The sequence below is a fragment of the Vitis riparia genome, chromosome 10 (genome assembly GCF_004353265.1).
Source record: "Vitis riparia cultivar Riparia Gloire de Montpellier isolate 1030 chromosome 10, EGFV_Vit.rip_1.0, whole genome shotgun sequence".
NCBI classification, from domain to species: Eukaryota; Viridiplantae; Streptophyta; class Magnoliopsida; order Vitales; family Vitaceae; genus Vitis; species Vitis riparia.
In genome coordinates this window covers 22658312-22675680 of record NC_048440.1, presented here as the reverse complement: position 1 = coordinate 22675680, position 17369 = coordinate 22658312, and the positions used below count along the sequence as shown (strand labels likewise).

Here is a 17369-nt window from a genome sequence, read left to right as displayed (position 1 = left end):
TTGCTTGAAAAGCCTCTTGGGGGAAAGTTTTAACTTTGGATCAACTCAAAAGGAGAGGTTGGTCCCTTGCCAATAGATGTCTCTTTTGCCTAGCCGAAGAGGAGTCTACTAATCACATCTTAATTCACTGCACGAAGACTAGAGTTTTGTGAGAGTTATTATTCGCTCTCTTTGGGGTGACTTGGGTTCTCTGTTGTTCGGTAAGAGAGACTCTCCTTGGTTGGTCTGGGTCCTTTGTGGGCAAGAAGCACAAAAAAGCTTGGAAGCTGACTCTTTTATGTCTTTTTTGGGCGGCGTGGAAAAAAAGAAATAGGATAGCGTTTGATAATGAAGAGTTTTCAGTTTATAGATTGAAGTATTCTTTTGTATGTAGTTTATGGTCTTGGACAAAATTGTATATAAAGGCTTGCCTTTTATCTTTAATCGACTTTTTTGATTGGTTGGGCTCTAAGTGAGGGCAGGTGAGGTTTTTGTTTTTCCTCCTGTTATGCTATTTTTTGCCTTTTGGAGCCTATTGTATACTTCCGGTATGCCTTGGGTTGCTTTCTAGGCTTCCTTTTCTAATTAATATACTCTCTCTTGTGTTTATCCATCAAAAAAATAATGTTTATATCCATTCTGCAGTTAAACTGCATTATTCATTGATCTTAGATGTTAATGTGTCTTAAAGAAGAGTTTCGGATATTCCCCGAAGGAATGCAACCAAACAAATTACACCTGCTTACATCAGAAAACAGAGGACAAGGTTTCAGTTTTTCAGGCCAATTTTAAGAGGATTCCTTATGAGTTTCCTCTTCACTGCCAAAACTCAAGGCCCACAAGATTTTGAAGACTACAGAAGGGACTGGGTTAGTAGAAGGACTCTTAAATCTTGAATCAAATCTGTCCAATGCTAGCAAAACAATAGCTATAAGAACGAACAATTAGTCAATTTTAGTATAGGATTTTTCAATTGTAGAAACCGGGTTCCTACTGAACTCTAAGAAATTCATGCAGTCTTTCAGAAGACTTCTGATTAGGAACATCAATCAGTGGAAAGGCATATGTAGTCTGCAGCATACAACTCCATCATGTGGCCAAGCATCACAGCAGTAGATTTGGTTATTGGTGAGAATTATATCGAATTGTCATGGGAATGAATCAAAAAAACTATAAACTGTTCAACATAGAACAATCAGAGGAGAGCCATGGAGGTGGAAGCTCCAAATAGTACAAGTATTATGAATATATGGGGGCAAGAACATATAAAGATGTGGGGTTTGAATCCGAAATACATTGTGATTCTCATTGTGCATGAAGTTTGTATGCAGTTGAGAATGATAGTATTAAAAAAAGTGTCTAATCTGCATAGCTGATCTTAAACGTTCATATTTGAATAAATAATGAAACACCATAAGAACATCTACAGAGAAGCACAAATGTGATGAGGATGAGAATTGAACCATGTTTTCACACTAGACTAAGGCGTCGGCTCCAGCAACAATCTCCAAAATCTCCCCTGTGATTTTGGCTTGGCGCTGCCTATTGTAGACCATAGAGAGGGTCTTCTTAAGTTCGACCGCGTTGTCGGTAGCATTACTCATGGCACTCATCCTGGCTGCAAGCTCACTCGCCAGTGATTCTTGCAGGGCCCTCAAAATCTGGCTGTTGAGGTAGAGGGGGAGCAAGGCATCAAGAATCTGAACTGGGTCCTGCTCGAATTGCAAGATGGGGGAGAATTCAACTGTTTGAGTCCTTATAACATCTCTCTCCACAGTCAGTTTCCCCTCCCTGGTTGTCAACCTGAAGAACTCATCCTCTGCAGCATCCACACAGTTACCATTCACATCACAGATCTCTCCCTTGGGGGAGAGAGGAAGCAAGGTGTGAATCACTGGATCAGCCTTGACCAAGGACACGAATTTGGTGTACAGAAGCTCCACCTTATCAACCTCTTCACTCACAAATAGCGAGAAAACATCGTCTGCAATTGTCTGAGCTTCTTTAGCAGTGGGGAGTGAGCCACTTTCAAGAAACTTATCAACTGGGATGTAAGGCCTACGGAGGAAATATGAATTACCCTTCTTCCCCACACTGATAACAGTATAATCAATACCAAGATCCTTCAGGTCCGCAATCCTAGACTCGGCCTTCTTGATAATCGCATTGTTGAAACCCCCACAAAGACCCCGGTCGCCGGTGACAACCACCAAGGCAACCTTCTTGACAGGCCTGACTTTGGTCAGAGGGACATCGATATCGTCAGTCTGGAGCTGCTCATTGATGTTGTAAAGCACTTCAACGAGAGTCTCAGAGAAGGGTCTGCCATTAACCACGGCTTCCTGAGCTCTCCTCACTTTAGCTGCAGCAACAAGCTTCATAGCTTCAGTAATCTTCTGGGTGTTCTTCACAGAATCGATACGCTCCCTGAGCTCCCGGAGCCCACACTGAATCACAGACTTGGAGGGGCTGGCAGTGGGGGAATTATGAGAAGGAAGTTGAAAAGGGTTGAGAGAAGAGCGAAAAGAGAGCAAAGAACTGTCAGAAAGAGAAGGTTTTGAGGACACCCACATTGTTAGATTGGAGCAAGACATGATGATATGATTTGATGATGAAGATGAAGATGAAGATTCTCTCAACTGCAGATAAAAGAAGAGAGAAAGAGAGAGGGGGGAGAATGAGGTATGTGGGTTTGGTTTTTTTTGAAGAGTTAAGGATTAGTCTGTGTTGTGAATTCTAATGGTGGAGGGGAGAGTAGAGGAATGAGAGGTGGAGGGAGAGGGAGGGAGTGGATGAGGTTTGGATGGCGATAAGGATTTTTGACCGTTGGAGATTTTATGTGATTTTCTTTTCATTTTTCTGGTGGGTCCTGGCTGATGTGGCATGATCTCAGTGGAGGGGCCCCCATTTTGAAGGCATATGCGGCAATCCGTGTGGACGATACTTTGTTCTCTTTGTGTCAGATTTTCTGAGGTTGAAGGAAATTTTTTTACTACACGAGGTCCAGCAGAAAATCTAATTTTAGAAAACGTTTTTAATCTAAAAATTATTTTTAAAAAAAAATTAAAATACTTTTAAAAATCTGAAAAATTACTTCTAATATTAAAAAATTATTTATAAAATATGTTTGACAATAATTTTAAAGTGTATTTAATAATGATTATAAAAAATGTTTTTACCCTTTTTAATAATTAAAATTTTTTATCTTTTAAGCATTAAAAAAAAAATTAGACTATTTATGAAACATGCTCTTAGAACCCATTTAGTAACGATTTTAGAAATCATTTATAACATTTATAACATTTAAAAAATTTTATCAATCAAGTATTAAAAATATTAAAAACATTTCCTAAAATTAATTTCAAATGCACTAATCTTTTTAATACTTAAAAATTTTTATCTTTCAACTATTATAAAAATTAAAAAAAAAAACACTTTCTAAAATCACTGTCAAATACATTCATAGCATTTTCTAAAAAACTATTGGATAAGATTATCTTAAAAATACTTTAAAAAAACAAATAAAATTCCATTAAAAATATTTCGTGTGTTTTTTTAGTACGCCCCAACCCACTTAACTCTTTTTATGTGATTGTTTGAAAAGTGTGTTAAAGAATCAAATAGTGTAAAAATAAGAAAAAGGGTAGAATCATAATATGATACCAAGAAATGAATCAAAAACACCAGAGGAGAATGAATTTTGATTTTTATAAGAATTTTTTATTTTTTATTTTATACGTAATCCCAATAGAAAAAAATAGAATGGCTTTCTCATTCCCATTTCCTATTCCAACATTAAAAAGACTGTCCACAAGGCGTTCAACTAACCCAATGAGCTGGGATTTGTTTCCAAAGAGTTCTCAGCAATGCTAACATTTCAACCCAGAAAGTTGGGATGGTATAATATAAATCACCTATACAAGCAACATGTCTGTACATGGCTCCAAAAAAACACGGCTAAATCAACCATCGTTAATCTACCCATGTCTTTTCTCAAAATTCATATTCACAAAGAAAAAGGAAACAGAAGGAAAAAGGAAACAAACCCAGCATGTACTAACGGAGCTGGTCTGAACCCGGCTCATTGTTACATGCTTGGTCAGAGCTTTCCACAGTCATTCCCAGATTTGAAATTGGATGAGTTCTGCCTGACCGCTTTCTGGGTTTCCTCACTGGGATAACAGCAAGAGAATCCTGGCCAAGCTGTGGTGGCATGTTCATAGGTTGCTTCTGTGCTGCAATGTACTTTGGGATTGGTGTTGTCTTCCTGCTAGATCTATTGGGCCGGGGTGGTTCCTGATTTTTCATGTCAGGGCCCTCCTCATTGCTGCTCTGTATGCAATGGGCCTTCACCTGGGGAGGACAACCTGGAGGACACGAATTTAGGCTTAGCCATGAAGAACTGCACCTGGTATCCCTTTCTTGACCCGTGGAACCCAACCTAACAGGAGAAGTGCTGTCCTTTGTGATACAATCATTGCTTTGAGGATTATCAATGCGCCTTGGTTCACATTGTTCATTGTCAAAATCCACATCTGGAACAAGCTTCTCCATCTCAACAAAAGGGACAACCTGAGAATGATTACATTTCAAGTGGCAAATCAGATACAAACACATATATTACTGAAAAATCACTAGGCCACTATAGCAAAGAGTGGTGGTGCTCAATATCCACCACAACCAGAATTATAAAATCCAAGAAAGAAACCAAACCAAAACAACATGACCTAAACATTCACCCATACAAGAAAAAGAACATAGACAAGCGAGCTGATCAAGCCATAGGTTGTTACATCAGCGTGCTAGACCGTGCCATGGAATAGCAAATTGAGGGACAATGGCCAACAGCATAATCTATTCTACCTCAAGGGCAGATGGATTTTCCACCATAGAGGTTATTATCCAAAGTCAAAACAAGAGGCAAATTCACACCATCCAGGGAGTAAATAACAATGCAATCCAGCTCCCAACCAAAAGGAAGAAAAGGAAATGAAATATAATGCGATGTAGTGAAGAATTAGTTAGAATTCAGAGCACTAGAGGTTTTGTTCACAAGTGATTACGAGGGGCTACATGTAAGGCATGGAAAATAGCACAAACTGATTATGGTCGTACTTCAATAAAACAAAAGAGAAAAAGGTGTTGCTGCAGACCATCTTGAGAACAATTCTGATAGACTGAAGCCAGTGGCATTTCAAGCAACAGAAAGCAAAAGTTATTATCTAAAATGACACTATGAGTTGCACTAATCAAGATGGAGCAAATAAAATTAGTGGTACTCATGTATTAGCTTTTGGAAGGAATAACATTGCATATACCTCTCACCAATTCAAAAGCATCTGGAATACTAGGACAAAGAAACAGAAGCTGTACCTTATCTTGTAAGTCAACAATCTGTTCAGAGTCTGATGATTCCTCACCTTCAGAGTCTGCCATCTCCTCACACTCGAACTCTACATGTTCTCCAATTTCTTCATCAGAGTCACTTAACTCTTCCTGTTCCATCACAATTTCTGGAAGGGACTGGTCACCTATATTATCAAGAATGTCATTGCTCGGAAGAACCAATGCACAAGCACCAGAAATAAGCTTGCCTCTAACTTCGAGGGGACTAGAAACTGATGGGCGATGGTCACTTTGTTGATGATACTGACTACTAGAGTTTTGAGCTTCTACTGCAGTTCCAGAATTCAAAGTACTTGCAGATTTCCTTGGGTTATTTTCAGTAACATTTGTGCTCCCCACAACTTTCTCCATTTTGGATGTAGAACTTAAATGAATCTCCAAGTCTAATTCATTTTCTATTCCATCTAGGCAGGAGGGTTTTGTGCCAGACCTTGGAGGTGCACTATTGACACGTGGTTCGGTCAGAACAGCATCGAAAGAATTCTGAAGTTGAGCACGTTTGCCTCGAAATGATTCCAAATCAAAAGACAGCTGACCAGTTGGGCGTGAAGTTACCAGGTCATTATCTACATCATCCGATCTTTGAAGAAGTGGATGGAAGTCAATGCCACAAGATGGTGTGGATTCTTTTGACTTAAAAGATTTATAGAAGGAATTGACTTTGGGATTTGCTTGGTGGGGATTATGAAAGAGACTGAGATTTACTTGAGGCTGATTTCCTGAAAAGAAACTGAAAGAGTTTGAAGTACCATGACTGCAGTTGAAGGGATAATATGGCAAACGTCCATCTTCGGAGGCCTGGAACAGCAAAGGATGCATATGAAGATCTGATTCAATGCCTCTTTCTTCCATAGCAAATTTATCTTTGAGGGCTCTGGATCTCTGTGCATGCGGATCTGTAATATTATGTTTCAAAGGGCTACTTGTATTCTGTCTAGCCTTTGCTGAATGGGAGGTTCCTGACTTTGCAATGTTAGAAAGTCTCGGAACCATATTTTCAGTTCCAGCGCCACCAATACCACCAGTAGCAGAAATCTTACTAGAAACCCCACTTTGATAACTTTTGAGAGCTGACTGAGATATTATACGAACAGATGGTGGAAGATTTACTGGAGGCAAGTCTGGTGCTAATTTCACTTGGTGTGCACTGCTATTTCTACGAACTCGATATGGCCGTAAACAGAATTGAGATTTAGAGGATTTTAAAGTCAAATCAGAAACTGGCTGACTCGGCTCCATAGTAGAAGATGTTGAATTTCTAACATGAGGAAAATGAGAAAACATATGTGGATTCTGGAAGTAATTTGAAGCAGCTGGAAACTCGAGCACATGTACATTTTGAGGTCGAAATTCTCCAGACCCATGAATACTTGTCCATTCCCTGACATGAGTACCCTCTTGTGAGGGTGAATCACTATGTAGGTATTTTTCTGTAACATTCGAGAAAGGGAGTTCAGAAGAAATGAGACTGGTATTACCTGGCCTCCAATCTGCCAAAAATGCCTCATGAACATAAGCTTCATCATCATTATCCATGTCATCATCTCCACTTTTACCCTCTTCAACTGCATTTTCAGTCTGATATTCCTGCAGCAAACACAAAATAATTCTGAGATTCAATTATCATTCTGAAGGAACCCTCACCAACCATCAACAAGACCAAACTGCACTTGCTTGAAAGGCTCATGAGCCAGGCTCAAGCTTCAAGCTTAACTCTTTTACCATAACGAGTTTGCACTTCAATGTCATATCATAATCTAACTTAAGCACAAGTTTATATTTGGTAACTTGAGCTTCTATTTTGGGCTCTGGAACCTCCATTCTAAGGAGCTTCAAGCTTCAATCTATCCACCAGCTAAACAAAGTTGAGCTCTAGTCTACCTAGACTATGCCAAGGTAGGCAAACCTCAGCCCTCATTCACTACACCAGCCACAGATTACTAATATCTAATCAGGTCTGTAAGCATGTGAACATCACTGATTGGACAAGTCAAACAATGCATCTAGATATTTAGAATACCATGCAATATATTAAATCCTATCAGAGTACTGTATAGGATTTATGCGGTATCATGAGAAGATGTGCATGATCCGGATGCAACGTAGATTTTTTTTTATTCCAAAGATAAATATACCTCTTTTTCAGATACCGTTTCCCATATTGGCCCAGCAGCAGCTTTGGATTTTCTTCTATTTAATTCATATAACCGCCGCTTCTCCTTTTTAGCTGTATCCTTCTTATATGACTTCTGAATTCCATGAGCAATCCGCCACTGCCTGGGTAGTAAGGATGGATCTCTATGTGGGACGATGAATTTCCATATGGACATCCAATCAAGTTTAAAAACCCTTAGTCCCTGGAGCAATTTGCATCATGCTAGAATGAGACATCTATGCATCACATGATGGATTAGAAATTCTGAAAAAACACCCATATAAGTTACCTCCTGAATACGTTCTTTCTCTTCAGCAGTCAAGGGAGAGGTTTTCATCCTCCGAACTGCCTGCATGAAATAGAAACACCATCATTAAATTTATACTAGCAAAGAGAAAAAAGATCATAATCCAAGTGCTCATATGATACATAAGCCCAACATCAAACATCAGCCAAAGTACATGTACCTATTTTCCAATCAGAACAATTTAAAAAATGGGCCACCTCTCACAATGGATTTGAAACAAACATCATATCAGTTGATATCTTAAAACATTCCCAATTTTTTTCAGACTTAGCTGCTCAAAGATGGCATTTCATTGTCAGGCAAATCAAATCAGATGAAACCCCAGTGGTCAACACCAAGTACAACCGCATTTTAGCACAGGCAATCAAGTCAGAGTAATGAAGTCCAAGAGATGACAATCAAGGACTATAACATTTTAGCAACAAGATATTGGCCTACAAATTTTTAAATGAGTATGTGTGTGTTTGCACACGTGTTTGTGTTTGTGTGAGAGAGAGAGAGACAGGGATAGAGAACCATAATAGCATAACTATATTGACAACAGGAATGCATTTCCAATAAACACCAACTACAAAGGATGCAGTTCAAATTCAGATAATCAAGATATGCAAGAATTTGTTTGCATACCTTTATTGGATTATCAGGTGCTTTAGAGGAGCAACGATTTTTCTGCCGAACAAATATCTGCAAGACAAGTAGCACATGTCAAATAAATACGCTAGTATTACTTACTCACCAAGCTACTACTGGAGAACTACCCCATGTTCCTCTCTCTGTGAGTTCTACTTCAGAAAACAAACTAAAAACTAAAAACTACAAAATGGAACAGTGATGAACTTCACAATTGGTGTGCAGGATTTTGGCATGACAGGCTTTATAGCTGAAGCAGTAACCGTCAACTATATGGGCAGTTGGAAAATGCAGAAATAACTCTCTATCAGTCCAGTTCAAACATATGGAAACTCATCCAGGCAAAACAAATTAATTGCTTTCAGTGAAACTTGAAATGCAGACACACAAGATAAGAAAATTCTGGTAATATATAAGCTATTACTAACAAAACTAGCTCCTTGTGATATCGTAGAATATGCAATACTCAATTTTTCCAATGTGAAAATTTGATTATTTCAAATCGCTTCAGCTTGATAAAAGATCAAGTAGAAGAGAAAATACCAACATGTAAGTATATCAAGACTCAAATGATAACAGAACATGAGAAGCCTTGACAGATATAGCCCAAGAGACGTCAAAAGACAACAAAACTAGCTTCTTGTTCCCAGCCTAAATATTGCAAGCTATATGTTCTTTGTAGTTATCTTCAATTGTTGCCCCTGACTCTCTCCCCTCTAGGCAATCGGCTATAGCTGCTCAACACCTATGCATCTCTGCCTCAAGCCCATTCATCTCCTCACTCAAGCTTCAATATACCTTGCATTATAGTATCTCTTTTCCTATCAGATACAGTCTGGGCTTTCCAAAATAAAACTCTAATAGATTTGTGCACTAGTCAAAGGATTTCAGCAACAAATATCTTAGTTGTCTTTGTAATAAACAAGAATTCATGGTAAATTTAGCATATTTTAAGCATTAATTTTTTAAGAGAATATTTAGTACTTAAAATATAAACCACAGAAAGACAAATACAGGGAGAAGAATAATGGGCTTTGCTAATAAATTTTAGTCTATCCTATGGTCGTTCCATCATTTCACACGATTTTTTTTCTTCAACAAGAAACAAACATTGTATTAAACCATAAAAAGAAATAAGGAGTACACAAAGGATGTGATATCCTTCAAGTCAAAACAAATAAAGGACCTACGAGCTAAGGTTCCAATTATCCCGCTGCTTGGATTATCTGCTAAAGAAAACTCTGCAAGGTATCGTAGCATCCCCCTATAAAGTTGGTGAACCAATTCAAGAGAAGAAATTAGGCGAGCAATCTTCATTTTCATAAGATGATAAGCAGGGGAAGATTTTAATCTGATCTATGGCATATTTCATTTGAGGCAAAAAGAAGTGAAAGCTTGGACTTCCATTCTTTGTCAAAACATTTGGATTCTTTATTCATTTATCAGAAGGTGAATAGTAATAGAAGCACAAATTGAAGAGCTAAGCTAACAGCATAGTGAAAAGAAAGGAAAAGTAATATGTTATCACAAACAACTGAAAGTATAGGAAAAGGAGGAAAACCCCTGTTTAATATTTCAACTGGTCAAACAACAAAAACCAGGCAACATTTTATTTGCAACACCAATGCTTTAATAGAAATTACCTGATGCTTAGTTTTGCAAGGAAGAAAACGCTGCTGAATTGCCTTCCAGTCTGAATTATATTCCATCAACCCCATTGCTAGTAATCTACAATACAACCCAAAATGAAACAAGTAAACCATCACAAATATACCTTATAAAGTTATAAATTGATGTTAACATTAACCATCACTCTCAGAAGCAATTAAGAGAAGCATGCATACAACAAAAAAGGCTAACATCTAACACCATCATCAACTACATAATAAAAAGAAAACAAATGCAATGTGCTCTTTGCTTAAACCTAATAAGATGTTTTTGAGGAAATTAGAAGCATAACATCAATCTCAAGGTTAATAGATGACGTTTCAATAGGAAAACCCAGCAAAGCAGCCATTTGGTAAAAATATCAAAATGATCAGCAAGTGAAGAAAGAATGCAACTCACTCGTCCTCTGAATCGGTGAAAAGCACTCGATTTGCAACAGGTGTGGGAGGTGGCTTATGTGGAAACAGTGCTGAATTGAACAATGGAAAAAATTTCTGGGCTAACTTAACAATTTCCTTATGGACCAGAGCAACTGACTGCTTCTTGGTACTCTCCACAAGTGCAGCAGCCAATGTCTTTTTAGGTGGTTGGTGACTAGATGAAGAAACTAGCTCCATGTTGGTAGCATGAGGCATGGTTCCTCTCGAAACTTCGCCACTAGCTTCAGCAAGTGACTGGAAACTAGGAAAGGGGAACAAAGGTTCCCTATCAAATCGGGAATCACAAGTACCTTGCACATGTTGGCGCTGATACTCTCGCACAGCTGTCAAAATAATTTCAAATCAGTTGTAAAGCATACAGAGGTCAAACCTCTGAGCAAGCATATGATTGCAGAATCATTGATGAACAAATGAACTACTACTATGTGACATACCTGTAGAAATATCATCCATGTATCCTCTAACTAAACTAAGTGGAGCAACATCCAAAATGGATAGAACTGGACCACATACATACGGCACCCAGAAAGAGGCTTCATTAATTTGAAAGGAATTGACATGCCCATTAGAAGCAAGTTCATTTCTTCCTCTGGAAGGGGACATGTTATCAGAACATGGCAAATTATTACTTGCAGAAGAACAGTCTTTCTGCAGATCAGGTTGAGATGATTCAAAGGTACATTGTGCTGGGCAATTTTTGGGAAGTTCATCTAGTATTGATGGATGAATGTATGGAGGCCGAAAGCAAAAGGTGGGAAATGGCACATGTCTCCATGATAATATTTGATCCCGTTTATGGAGCATCTCTGAAAGCAATCCCTGGACTTGAGATGCAATGTGCTGACGAGAAGGTTCAAGCGCACACAGAGAAAATACTTGAATAAGAAGTTGCACATGTTCGTGAATCAGACAATGCAATTGGCCTATCTGATGTGGAGTAAATCCATTTACCAGACCATCATGTGCTGAGGAAGACAGATGGTGTGGAGCTGTCTCAGCCATTAAATTTTTCCCATCAAAAGAAGGGAAAGAAGGGGCAATTGTCACATTTGGAAAGATAGGTAATAGGGGGCGCAATGGCCTTTTGGCCTGTCCCAAGAGCATTTTTCTATCATGGGCATTTGCTTTCTGGCGTTTATTTTGCCTAGTCTCAGGTCGTCGAACAGTTCCCTTATGCTCCTCTTTTTGGCTCCCACCCCTTGTATTTTCATCAAGGTCACTTTCAAGTGCTTCTTCAATTTCTATTTCAAAGTCTGCATCATTGTCTTCATCTTCATCTTCAGCATTTTCATTTCCTAGTATTTTCTGATTGTCACCATCTCCACCCAATAAAACAGCCGCAAGAAATTTCTTGTATTCTTCTTCATCATCGACATTTTGAAGATCATCATCATCATCTGTTTCTTGAAGAAAAGTCTCAAGTTCATCAAGAGTAAAACTGGCAAGTGAATAGCGTGCCCTAGTGCGCGTGCAGATGGCATCCTCATCATCTAAATCCATAATGGGCTTCCTGGAATGGGTTGTATCACTCAATGCTCCTATGGCAGCATCATGAGCAACATCAGTTCCACTGCATGAACCATTTTCCTTTTCACAAATAGTTTCAGTTTCTGGTTGGGAGATCAGAACAGATTTTCTCTTCTTATGTCTACTTGAAACAATTTTGTCTGCTTTATTTTCAGAAATCCCTGCAGGATATACTACAGCTTGCATCACACTCTCCTCTTGATGCTCCGAATCTCCAATTGCACATTCTTGGACCTCCATGTTTAGGTTTGACAACAAATTAGGACCTACAGGTACAAAAGTGCTTCCACCACTGTCAGCAACATTGGTATCTGGACCTTCAATTTCAGAGCTCAAGCTCGAAGAAGCTTCCAGTGAAGGACTTTCTTTTAAATAGGGATTGAAATCCACATCCTCATCTTCATCCTCATCCTCCAATTCCAAAGGACTTTCATCACATTCAGACAATTTCGGAATAACAGGGACAGCATTGTGTTGACTGTGGCAACCAACTTCCTTTGACTGTGCACGTTCCAACATCTTAGCCAAAGAATATATAGTGATGAGCCAATACTTAATAACCTTATAGGAATCTAAAGGCCGGAATGAGACAAAGCATCCATGAGCATAATCACATTACCACTTCCTACCCTGAAGAGAAAACACAAATCAACCAAAACAGAAAATCCCCATCTCAACAAAACATAAGAGTAACAATCCACATATCCGAAATTGCATATAAGAGCATCAACACCACGCTCGTTTACATCATCAACAATATAGTAAACTCCCAAAACAAGTCTGTAATTTATCAAATTTCTTCATAGCATAAACCTGAACATGGTAATCAATGTGAGCCTTAGATTTTATATCTACAGCAACTTTACCTCCTCCTTTGACAACAATGCAAATAAAATAAACCAAAACAGCAAACCTCGAGCATTAGAAATCAAAATCAAAGCCCAACCCAATAAAAAAACACACTCAATCCAAAACCCATTTGCGCTCCCAACCCAACATTCGCAACATGGGGAAGCGGAAAACAAGCCAATTTCACCATCCACCTCGTCGCCATTCAAATTCAACGAAATTTAAAACAACGTGCAAACCCCATTTTTTCTTGATCAGTTTCCAACCTGCATCATCTCCTTCAACTTTTTGTATCATATTAATCACCCAACAATCTAAACAACCCTTCCATTTTGTTTCAGAAATTTGCCTTCTGGGATCACAAGCTACACATTGACTGATAACACAATCCCATCATTCTATGACAACGACAACAAGAAGAAGAAAAATGAAGAATAGGGATTAGGGCTCAGGTTTGGGTTAGGGTTACCTGGCTGTGCCTGACACGCGCGAGTTTCTTCTCTCTGCTCCTCCTTACGAGTGACGAGGCAAACGGCAAGGGAAATCTCTCCCACTTCCCCTTTTTCCCCTTTTTCCCTTTTTCGTTTCTATTTTTTATTTTTTAAATTACAAAATATAATTATTTAAATTATCAAAATATTAGATTAATATATGTTCATTTATTATTATTTTTTAAAATAAATTAAATATCTCATATTTTTCCTCAAATCTCTATTCATCTCTTCTAAACTCATCTCGACCTCATAACATTTTTTTCTCATAACTTATAATATCAATTAAATATTCATAATAAATTTATTTATTCTATAAAAAAACTAATATTCTAATAATATATCATCATAGTAAATATTTTATATAATATTTTTTATAAAAATAAATCATATTAATTAAGAATTTAAAACAATTCCCTATACATGCACTTTACCTTAAATGCACCTATATCAAATGCTAGCAACTACCCTTAGTCGAGAATTATTTAACCTAATTAATCCTTACCGATCTCCTTTTTCCATCACTTTACATCAAGTGTCTGAAATGCTAAAATTGTGCAACTTGCTCAATTAGCTTTTTTAGGCCTATGGCCAAACTATCCCTATTTAGGAAATGATTTTGAAGCAAACCTAACCTTATCATGCTACAACACTTGGTTCTTATATTCTTAATCATGAGTCAAGTGTCCATGGTTAAGGAATAAAATAAGTCTTTATGTATTATAAAGAGTTAATAAAACTCTTTTTTCAAAATATTTTAAGAACTCATTTGATTTTGATTTTAAGAAGCGTTTTTAATATTTATAATATTTTAAAATTTTTATATATACGTGTGAAATATCTTCGTATAGAACAAGTCAAAGATGGTGAAATTTTTTTAAACTTCTTATTCAAAGAACCCGACCGCTGACGAGCATGGATAAGTTATCGCAAGGAATCAATCGTAATAAAAGCTTGCCTTAATCTATGTTGGACTAAGAACAGTGTGAGGATAAAGCCAAGACATAGCTACATACAAAAAGATGAAAAAGGACCAAGACAGCATAAATAAACAAATGGGTTTGTTTGTTCATTATATATATAAACATATAACGCCAAACCAACAAACAATTCACTCTCCAACAACCCATCAAACCCCCCAAACCACCAGTCCAAGCTGATCTCTCTTCCCATTCTCCTATTAATACTACCCACCTGGGCTCTAGACCCTTCTCCAAATGGGTTCTTTTCAGGCCATGGAAGAAGACTCAAAAACCTCCTCAAATGTCACCACTAGTGAGGACACCAAAGGTACCCACACAACACCCTTCTCTGTCTTCATCTTGTTCACTGATCTGGGTTTGTTCTGGTTCAGAGGAAACAGCAAAGGATTCCAAGGTGGAGTTCTCTGAAGATGAGGAGACACTCATAGCTAGAATGTTTAGATTGGTGGGAGACAGGTTTGTTCTTTGTTGCTGCCTTACTAAGGCTTTGTTTAATTCCTGATAAGCACTAAAGAAAAAATAAAAAATCTGTGGGTCTGTCTGATCTTTGTCATACATATGCACCAGATGGAATTTGATTGCGGGAAGGATCCCGGGAAGATCTGCAGAAGAGATCAAGAAGTATTGGACTTCCAAGTCTGTCTCATCGTCGACTAAACAACACGATTGAGAGGAAGAGGCTGTGAAGACCGAATAGAACTTCATTGGCTTTATCTTCAAACAAGTGTAAATTCATGTAACATGTAGTGACGTTGTTGGTTGTTGGTTGCTGGTTGTTGAAATGGGGAAGTATTTGCAGTCATGACAGTGATTCCCAAATCTTAATACTTTTTAGTGATTAGTCACCTTACGTGAACATCAAATGCAAGATGTCAAATTTCAATCAAATGTTAGAAAAATGAAATTTCAAAAGTAGGGTAGGAAAGATGATGTTGTTATCAAAGTTAGATCAATAGAACAAAGACACCAACCCTTTTATATTCTTTTAAATTATTGAAGTAAAAAACAATTCCAAAAAGACTTAATCTTATCTTTCTTTATTTTCTACAAAAAATTGTTGTCAATCTTAATCCCACTCTATATCAATCCAACCCTCCACCCATTAATGATCTCATACATCTAACATTTTAGACCAAATGAAGAAAATTTCATAAGCTCCTAAGCCTCTTCATGCGCCAAATTCTATGTCAAATCATAGTTTTCGACTTAAATCCTAACTTTGAAATTTTTGTTTCTAACAAATCAATCTCATGATATTATTTCGGGTTCCAAATATTTATTTACTAAATACTTCAAATCATTATCTAGCTCACAAGTATTATTTAAATTTTGTTTATTTTAAATTATGTAATTTATCTAGGATAATTAAGAGTTCATTTGACAGTGATTTTATAAAGTGTTTCTAATATTTTTAATATTTAAAATTTTTATCATTCAATTGTTTTAAATGTTATAAACATTTTTTAAAATCACTATAAAACACACTCTAGATATTATATTATATCAATGAAAATAAAAAATATTTTTAAAATTTAATTTTCAATAAAAAATATATTAACCTTCTTTATAAAAAATTTTAGAAAAAAATACAAATAATAAAAAGAATTATTTTTGTGATGTCCCATCATCGGAGAAAGAAGAAAGTTTCTGACATTATATATAAGTATGAATTTGTTTGAACGCCTTTTAAAGTTATGAGAACCCTTAGACTTAGAGCGGAAATGGTATTCGATCTCTAATCTCAATGTGAGGGTTTGTTTAGCTCTTTGACATTATGTTCCACGAAATGGTTAGATACATGACTGAGAATGGGTTAAAATAAATTAAACATTTTTAGTTATATATATATAATAAAATAAGTAGATGAATTTTTTGTGCCGAAAATCTATTTAAATAAAAAAATTTAAACCTCATTTCATGTCCTTTATTTTCCGTTTTCTAATATTTTGTAAAGAATGGGGAAGTGGATTCTATGTGCTTTATGCCTTTAGTGTTGACAAACATTTGAATTGTGTTAGAAGTCTTCAAAACAAAAAGAATGAGAGAGAGCGAGCGAGAGAGAGAGCGAGAGAGCGAATGTGATGAGGGAGACGAGAGTGCGACGAAGCGAAGGAAAAGGGAGAGGAACAGTTTTGTCGTGGAATCCAAGACCTTCGAGATCGTTTTAGAAGAGAAAAGGGGAAAAATCCAAGTCACGATCTGGGAGACAAAGAAAGGGATCTCTTCTTGGGTTAGACTGGGATCGGCGAGTCTAGGGTTTCTTCTGGAGAGTCTAGATCATTGTATTAGGGATGGGAAAGGAGGCAAATGGGAAAGGGACTGGAAAGAAAATGGGAGATCCTACTCCCTGGCGCATGGCGAGAACAAAGCGGGGATTTTTCTCAGACTGGGAGTGGTAGATCTGGAGAAGAAGCGGCATAGTATTATTATCCCGAAAGGTAGGGGAGAAAAGGGGGGATGGGTGACCATGGCGAAGAAATTACAACAAATGGGAGGTTCCAGTGGGAGAAAGGAGCATAAGCAGTCAGAGTGGGGTGGGGGGAAACTTGGTTTGGAAATATCATACGCGGAAGTGGTGAAGAGACAGAAGAATAGAGATAGAAATCTAGTGAGAATGGAGGTAAGAGAGGAGGAAATCCAAAACAATTTACGAAAATTGGATCACTGTATTATTGGGAGCTGGGACCCTAGCTCAGCAGGTGGAGAGGATCTGGAAACATTGGGGCGAACACTGGCAAAAGTTTGGGGTCTGAAAGGCAACCTGGGGCTGGCAAGGCTGGAAAAGAACAGGGTGTTGCTGGAGTTCGAGCTTTTGGGTGAAGCAAGTTGGGTAATGTCCTCTGGGAAAAGATCGTTTGGTGGGATTCATTTGGGATTAGAGAGATGGAACCCTAGGAATGGTTGTGCGGAAGAGGGGGAGATTACAAATGAAGT

The 17369-nt window shown here is 37.6% G+C and overlaps 3 protein-coding genes across 5 annotated transcripts; 1 reads left to right on the top strand and 2 right to left on the bottom strand.

The window, feature by feature from the left end:
• Positions 1-1136: 1136 nt before the first annotated feature.
• LOC117922871 (ATP synthase gamma chain, chloroplastic) lies at positions 1137-2680 on the bottom strand. The gene has a single exon (XM_034841061.1). It carries the CDS (start codon positions 2571-2573, stop codon positions 1455-1457), a length of 1119 nt encoding a protein of 372 aa, XP_034696952.1. The 5' UTR covers positions 2574-2680; the 3' UTR covers positions 1137-1454.
• Positions 2681-3729: 1049 nt separating this feature from the next.
• On the bottom strand, positions 3730-13506 carry LOC117923542. Of its 3 annotated transcripts, none has more exons than XM_034841883.1 (9): positions 13431-13506; positions 11020-12742; positions 10545-10908; positions 10121-10205; positions 8475-8531; positions 7830-7889; positions 7521-7742; positions 5353-6972; positions 3730-4551 (listed from the first exon to the last, which is right to left on the bottom strand). In XM_034841883.1, the coding sequence occupies exons 2-9, from the start codon at positions 12629-12631 to the stop codon at positions 4036-4038; spliced, it is 4536 nt and encodes a 1511-aa protein (XP_034697774.1). In that variant the 5' UTR covers positions 12632-12742; positions 13431-13506; the 3' UTR covers positions 3730-4035. The 3 variants fall into 3 exon arrangements, with proteins under 3 accessions (XP_034697774.1, XP_034697773.1, XP_034697775.1); XM_034841882.1 differs by having other exon boundaries at positions 11020-13337; positions 13431-13447; XM_034841884.1 differs by lacking the exon at positions 13431-13506 and having other exon boundaries at positions 5353-6782; positions 6864-6972; positions 11020-13423.
• A 1127-nt stretch (positions 13507-14633) lies between these two features.
• LOC117923544 (MYB-like transcription factor ETC3) lies at positions 14634-15273 on the top strand. The gene is made up of 3 exons (XM_034841885.1): positions 14634-14742; positions 14807-14891; positions 15003-15273. The coding sequence occupies exons 1-3, from the start codon at positions 14670-14672 to the stop codon at positions 15103-15105; spliced, it is 261 nt and encodes an 86-aa protein (XP_034697776.1). The 5' UTR covers positions 14634-14669; the 3' UTR covers positions 15106-15273.
• The last annotated feature ends 2096 nt before the right edge of the window (positions 15274-17369 follow it).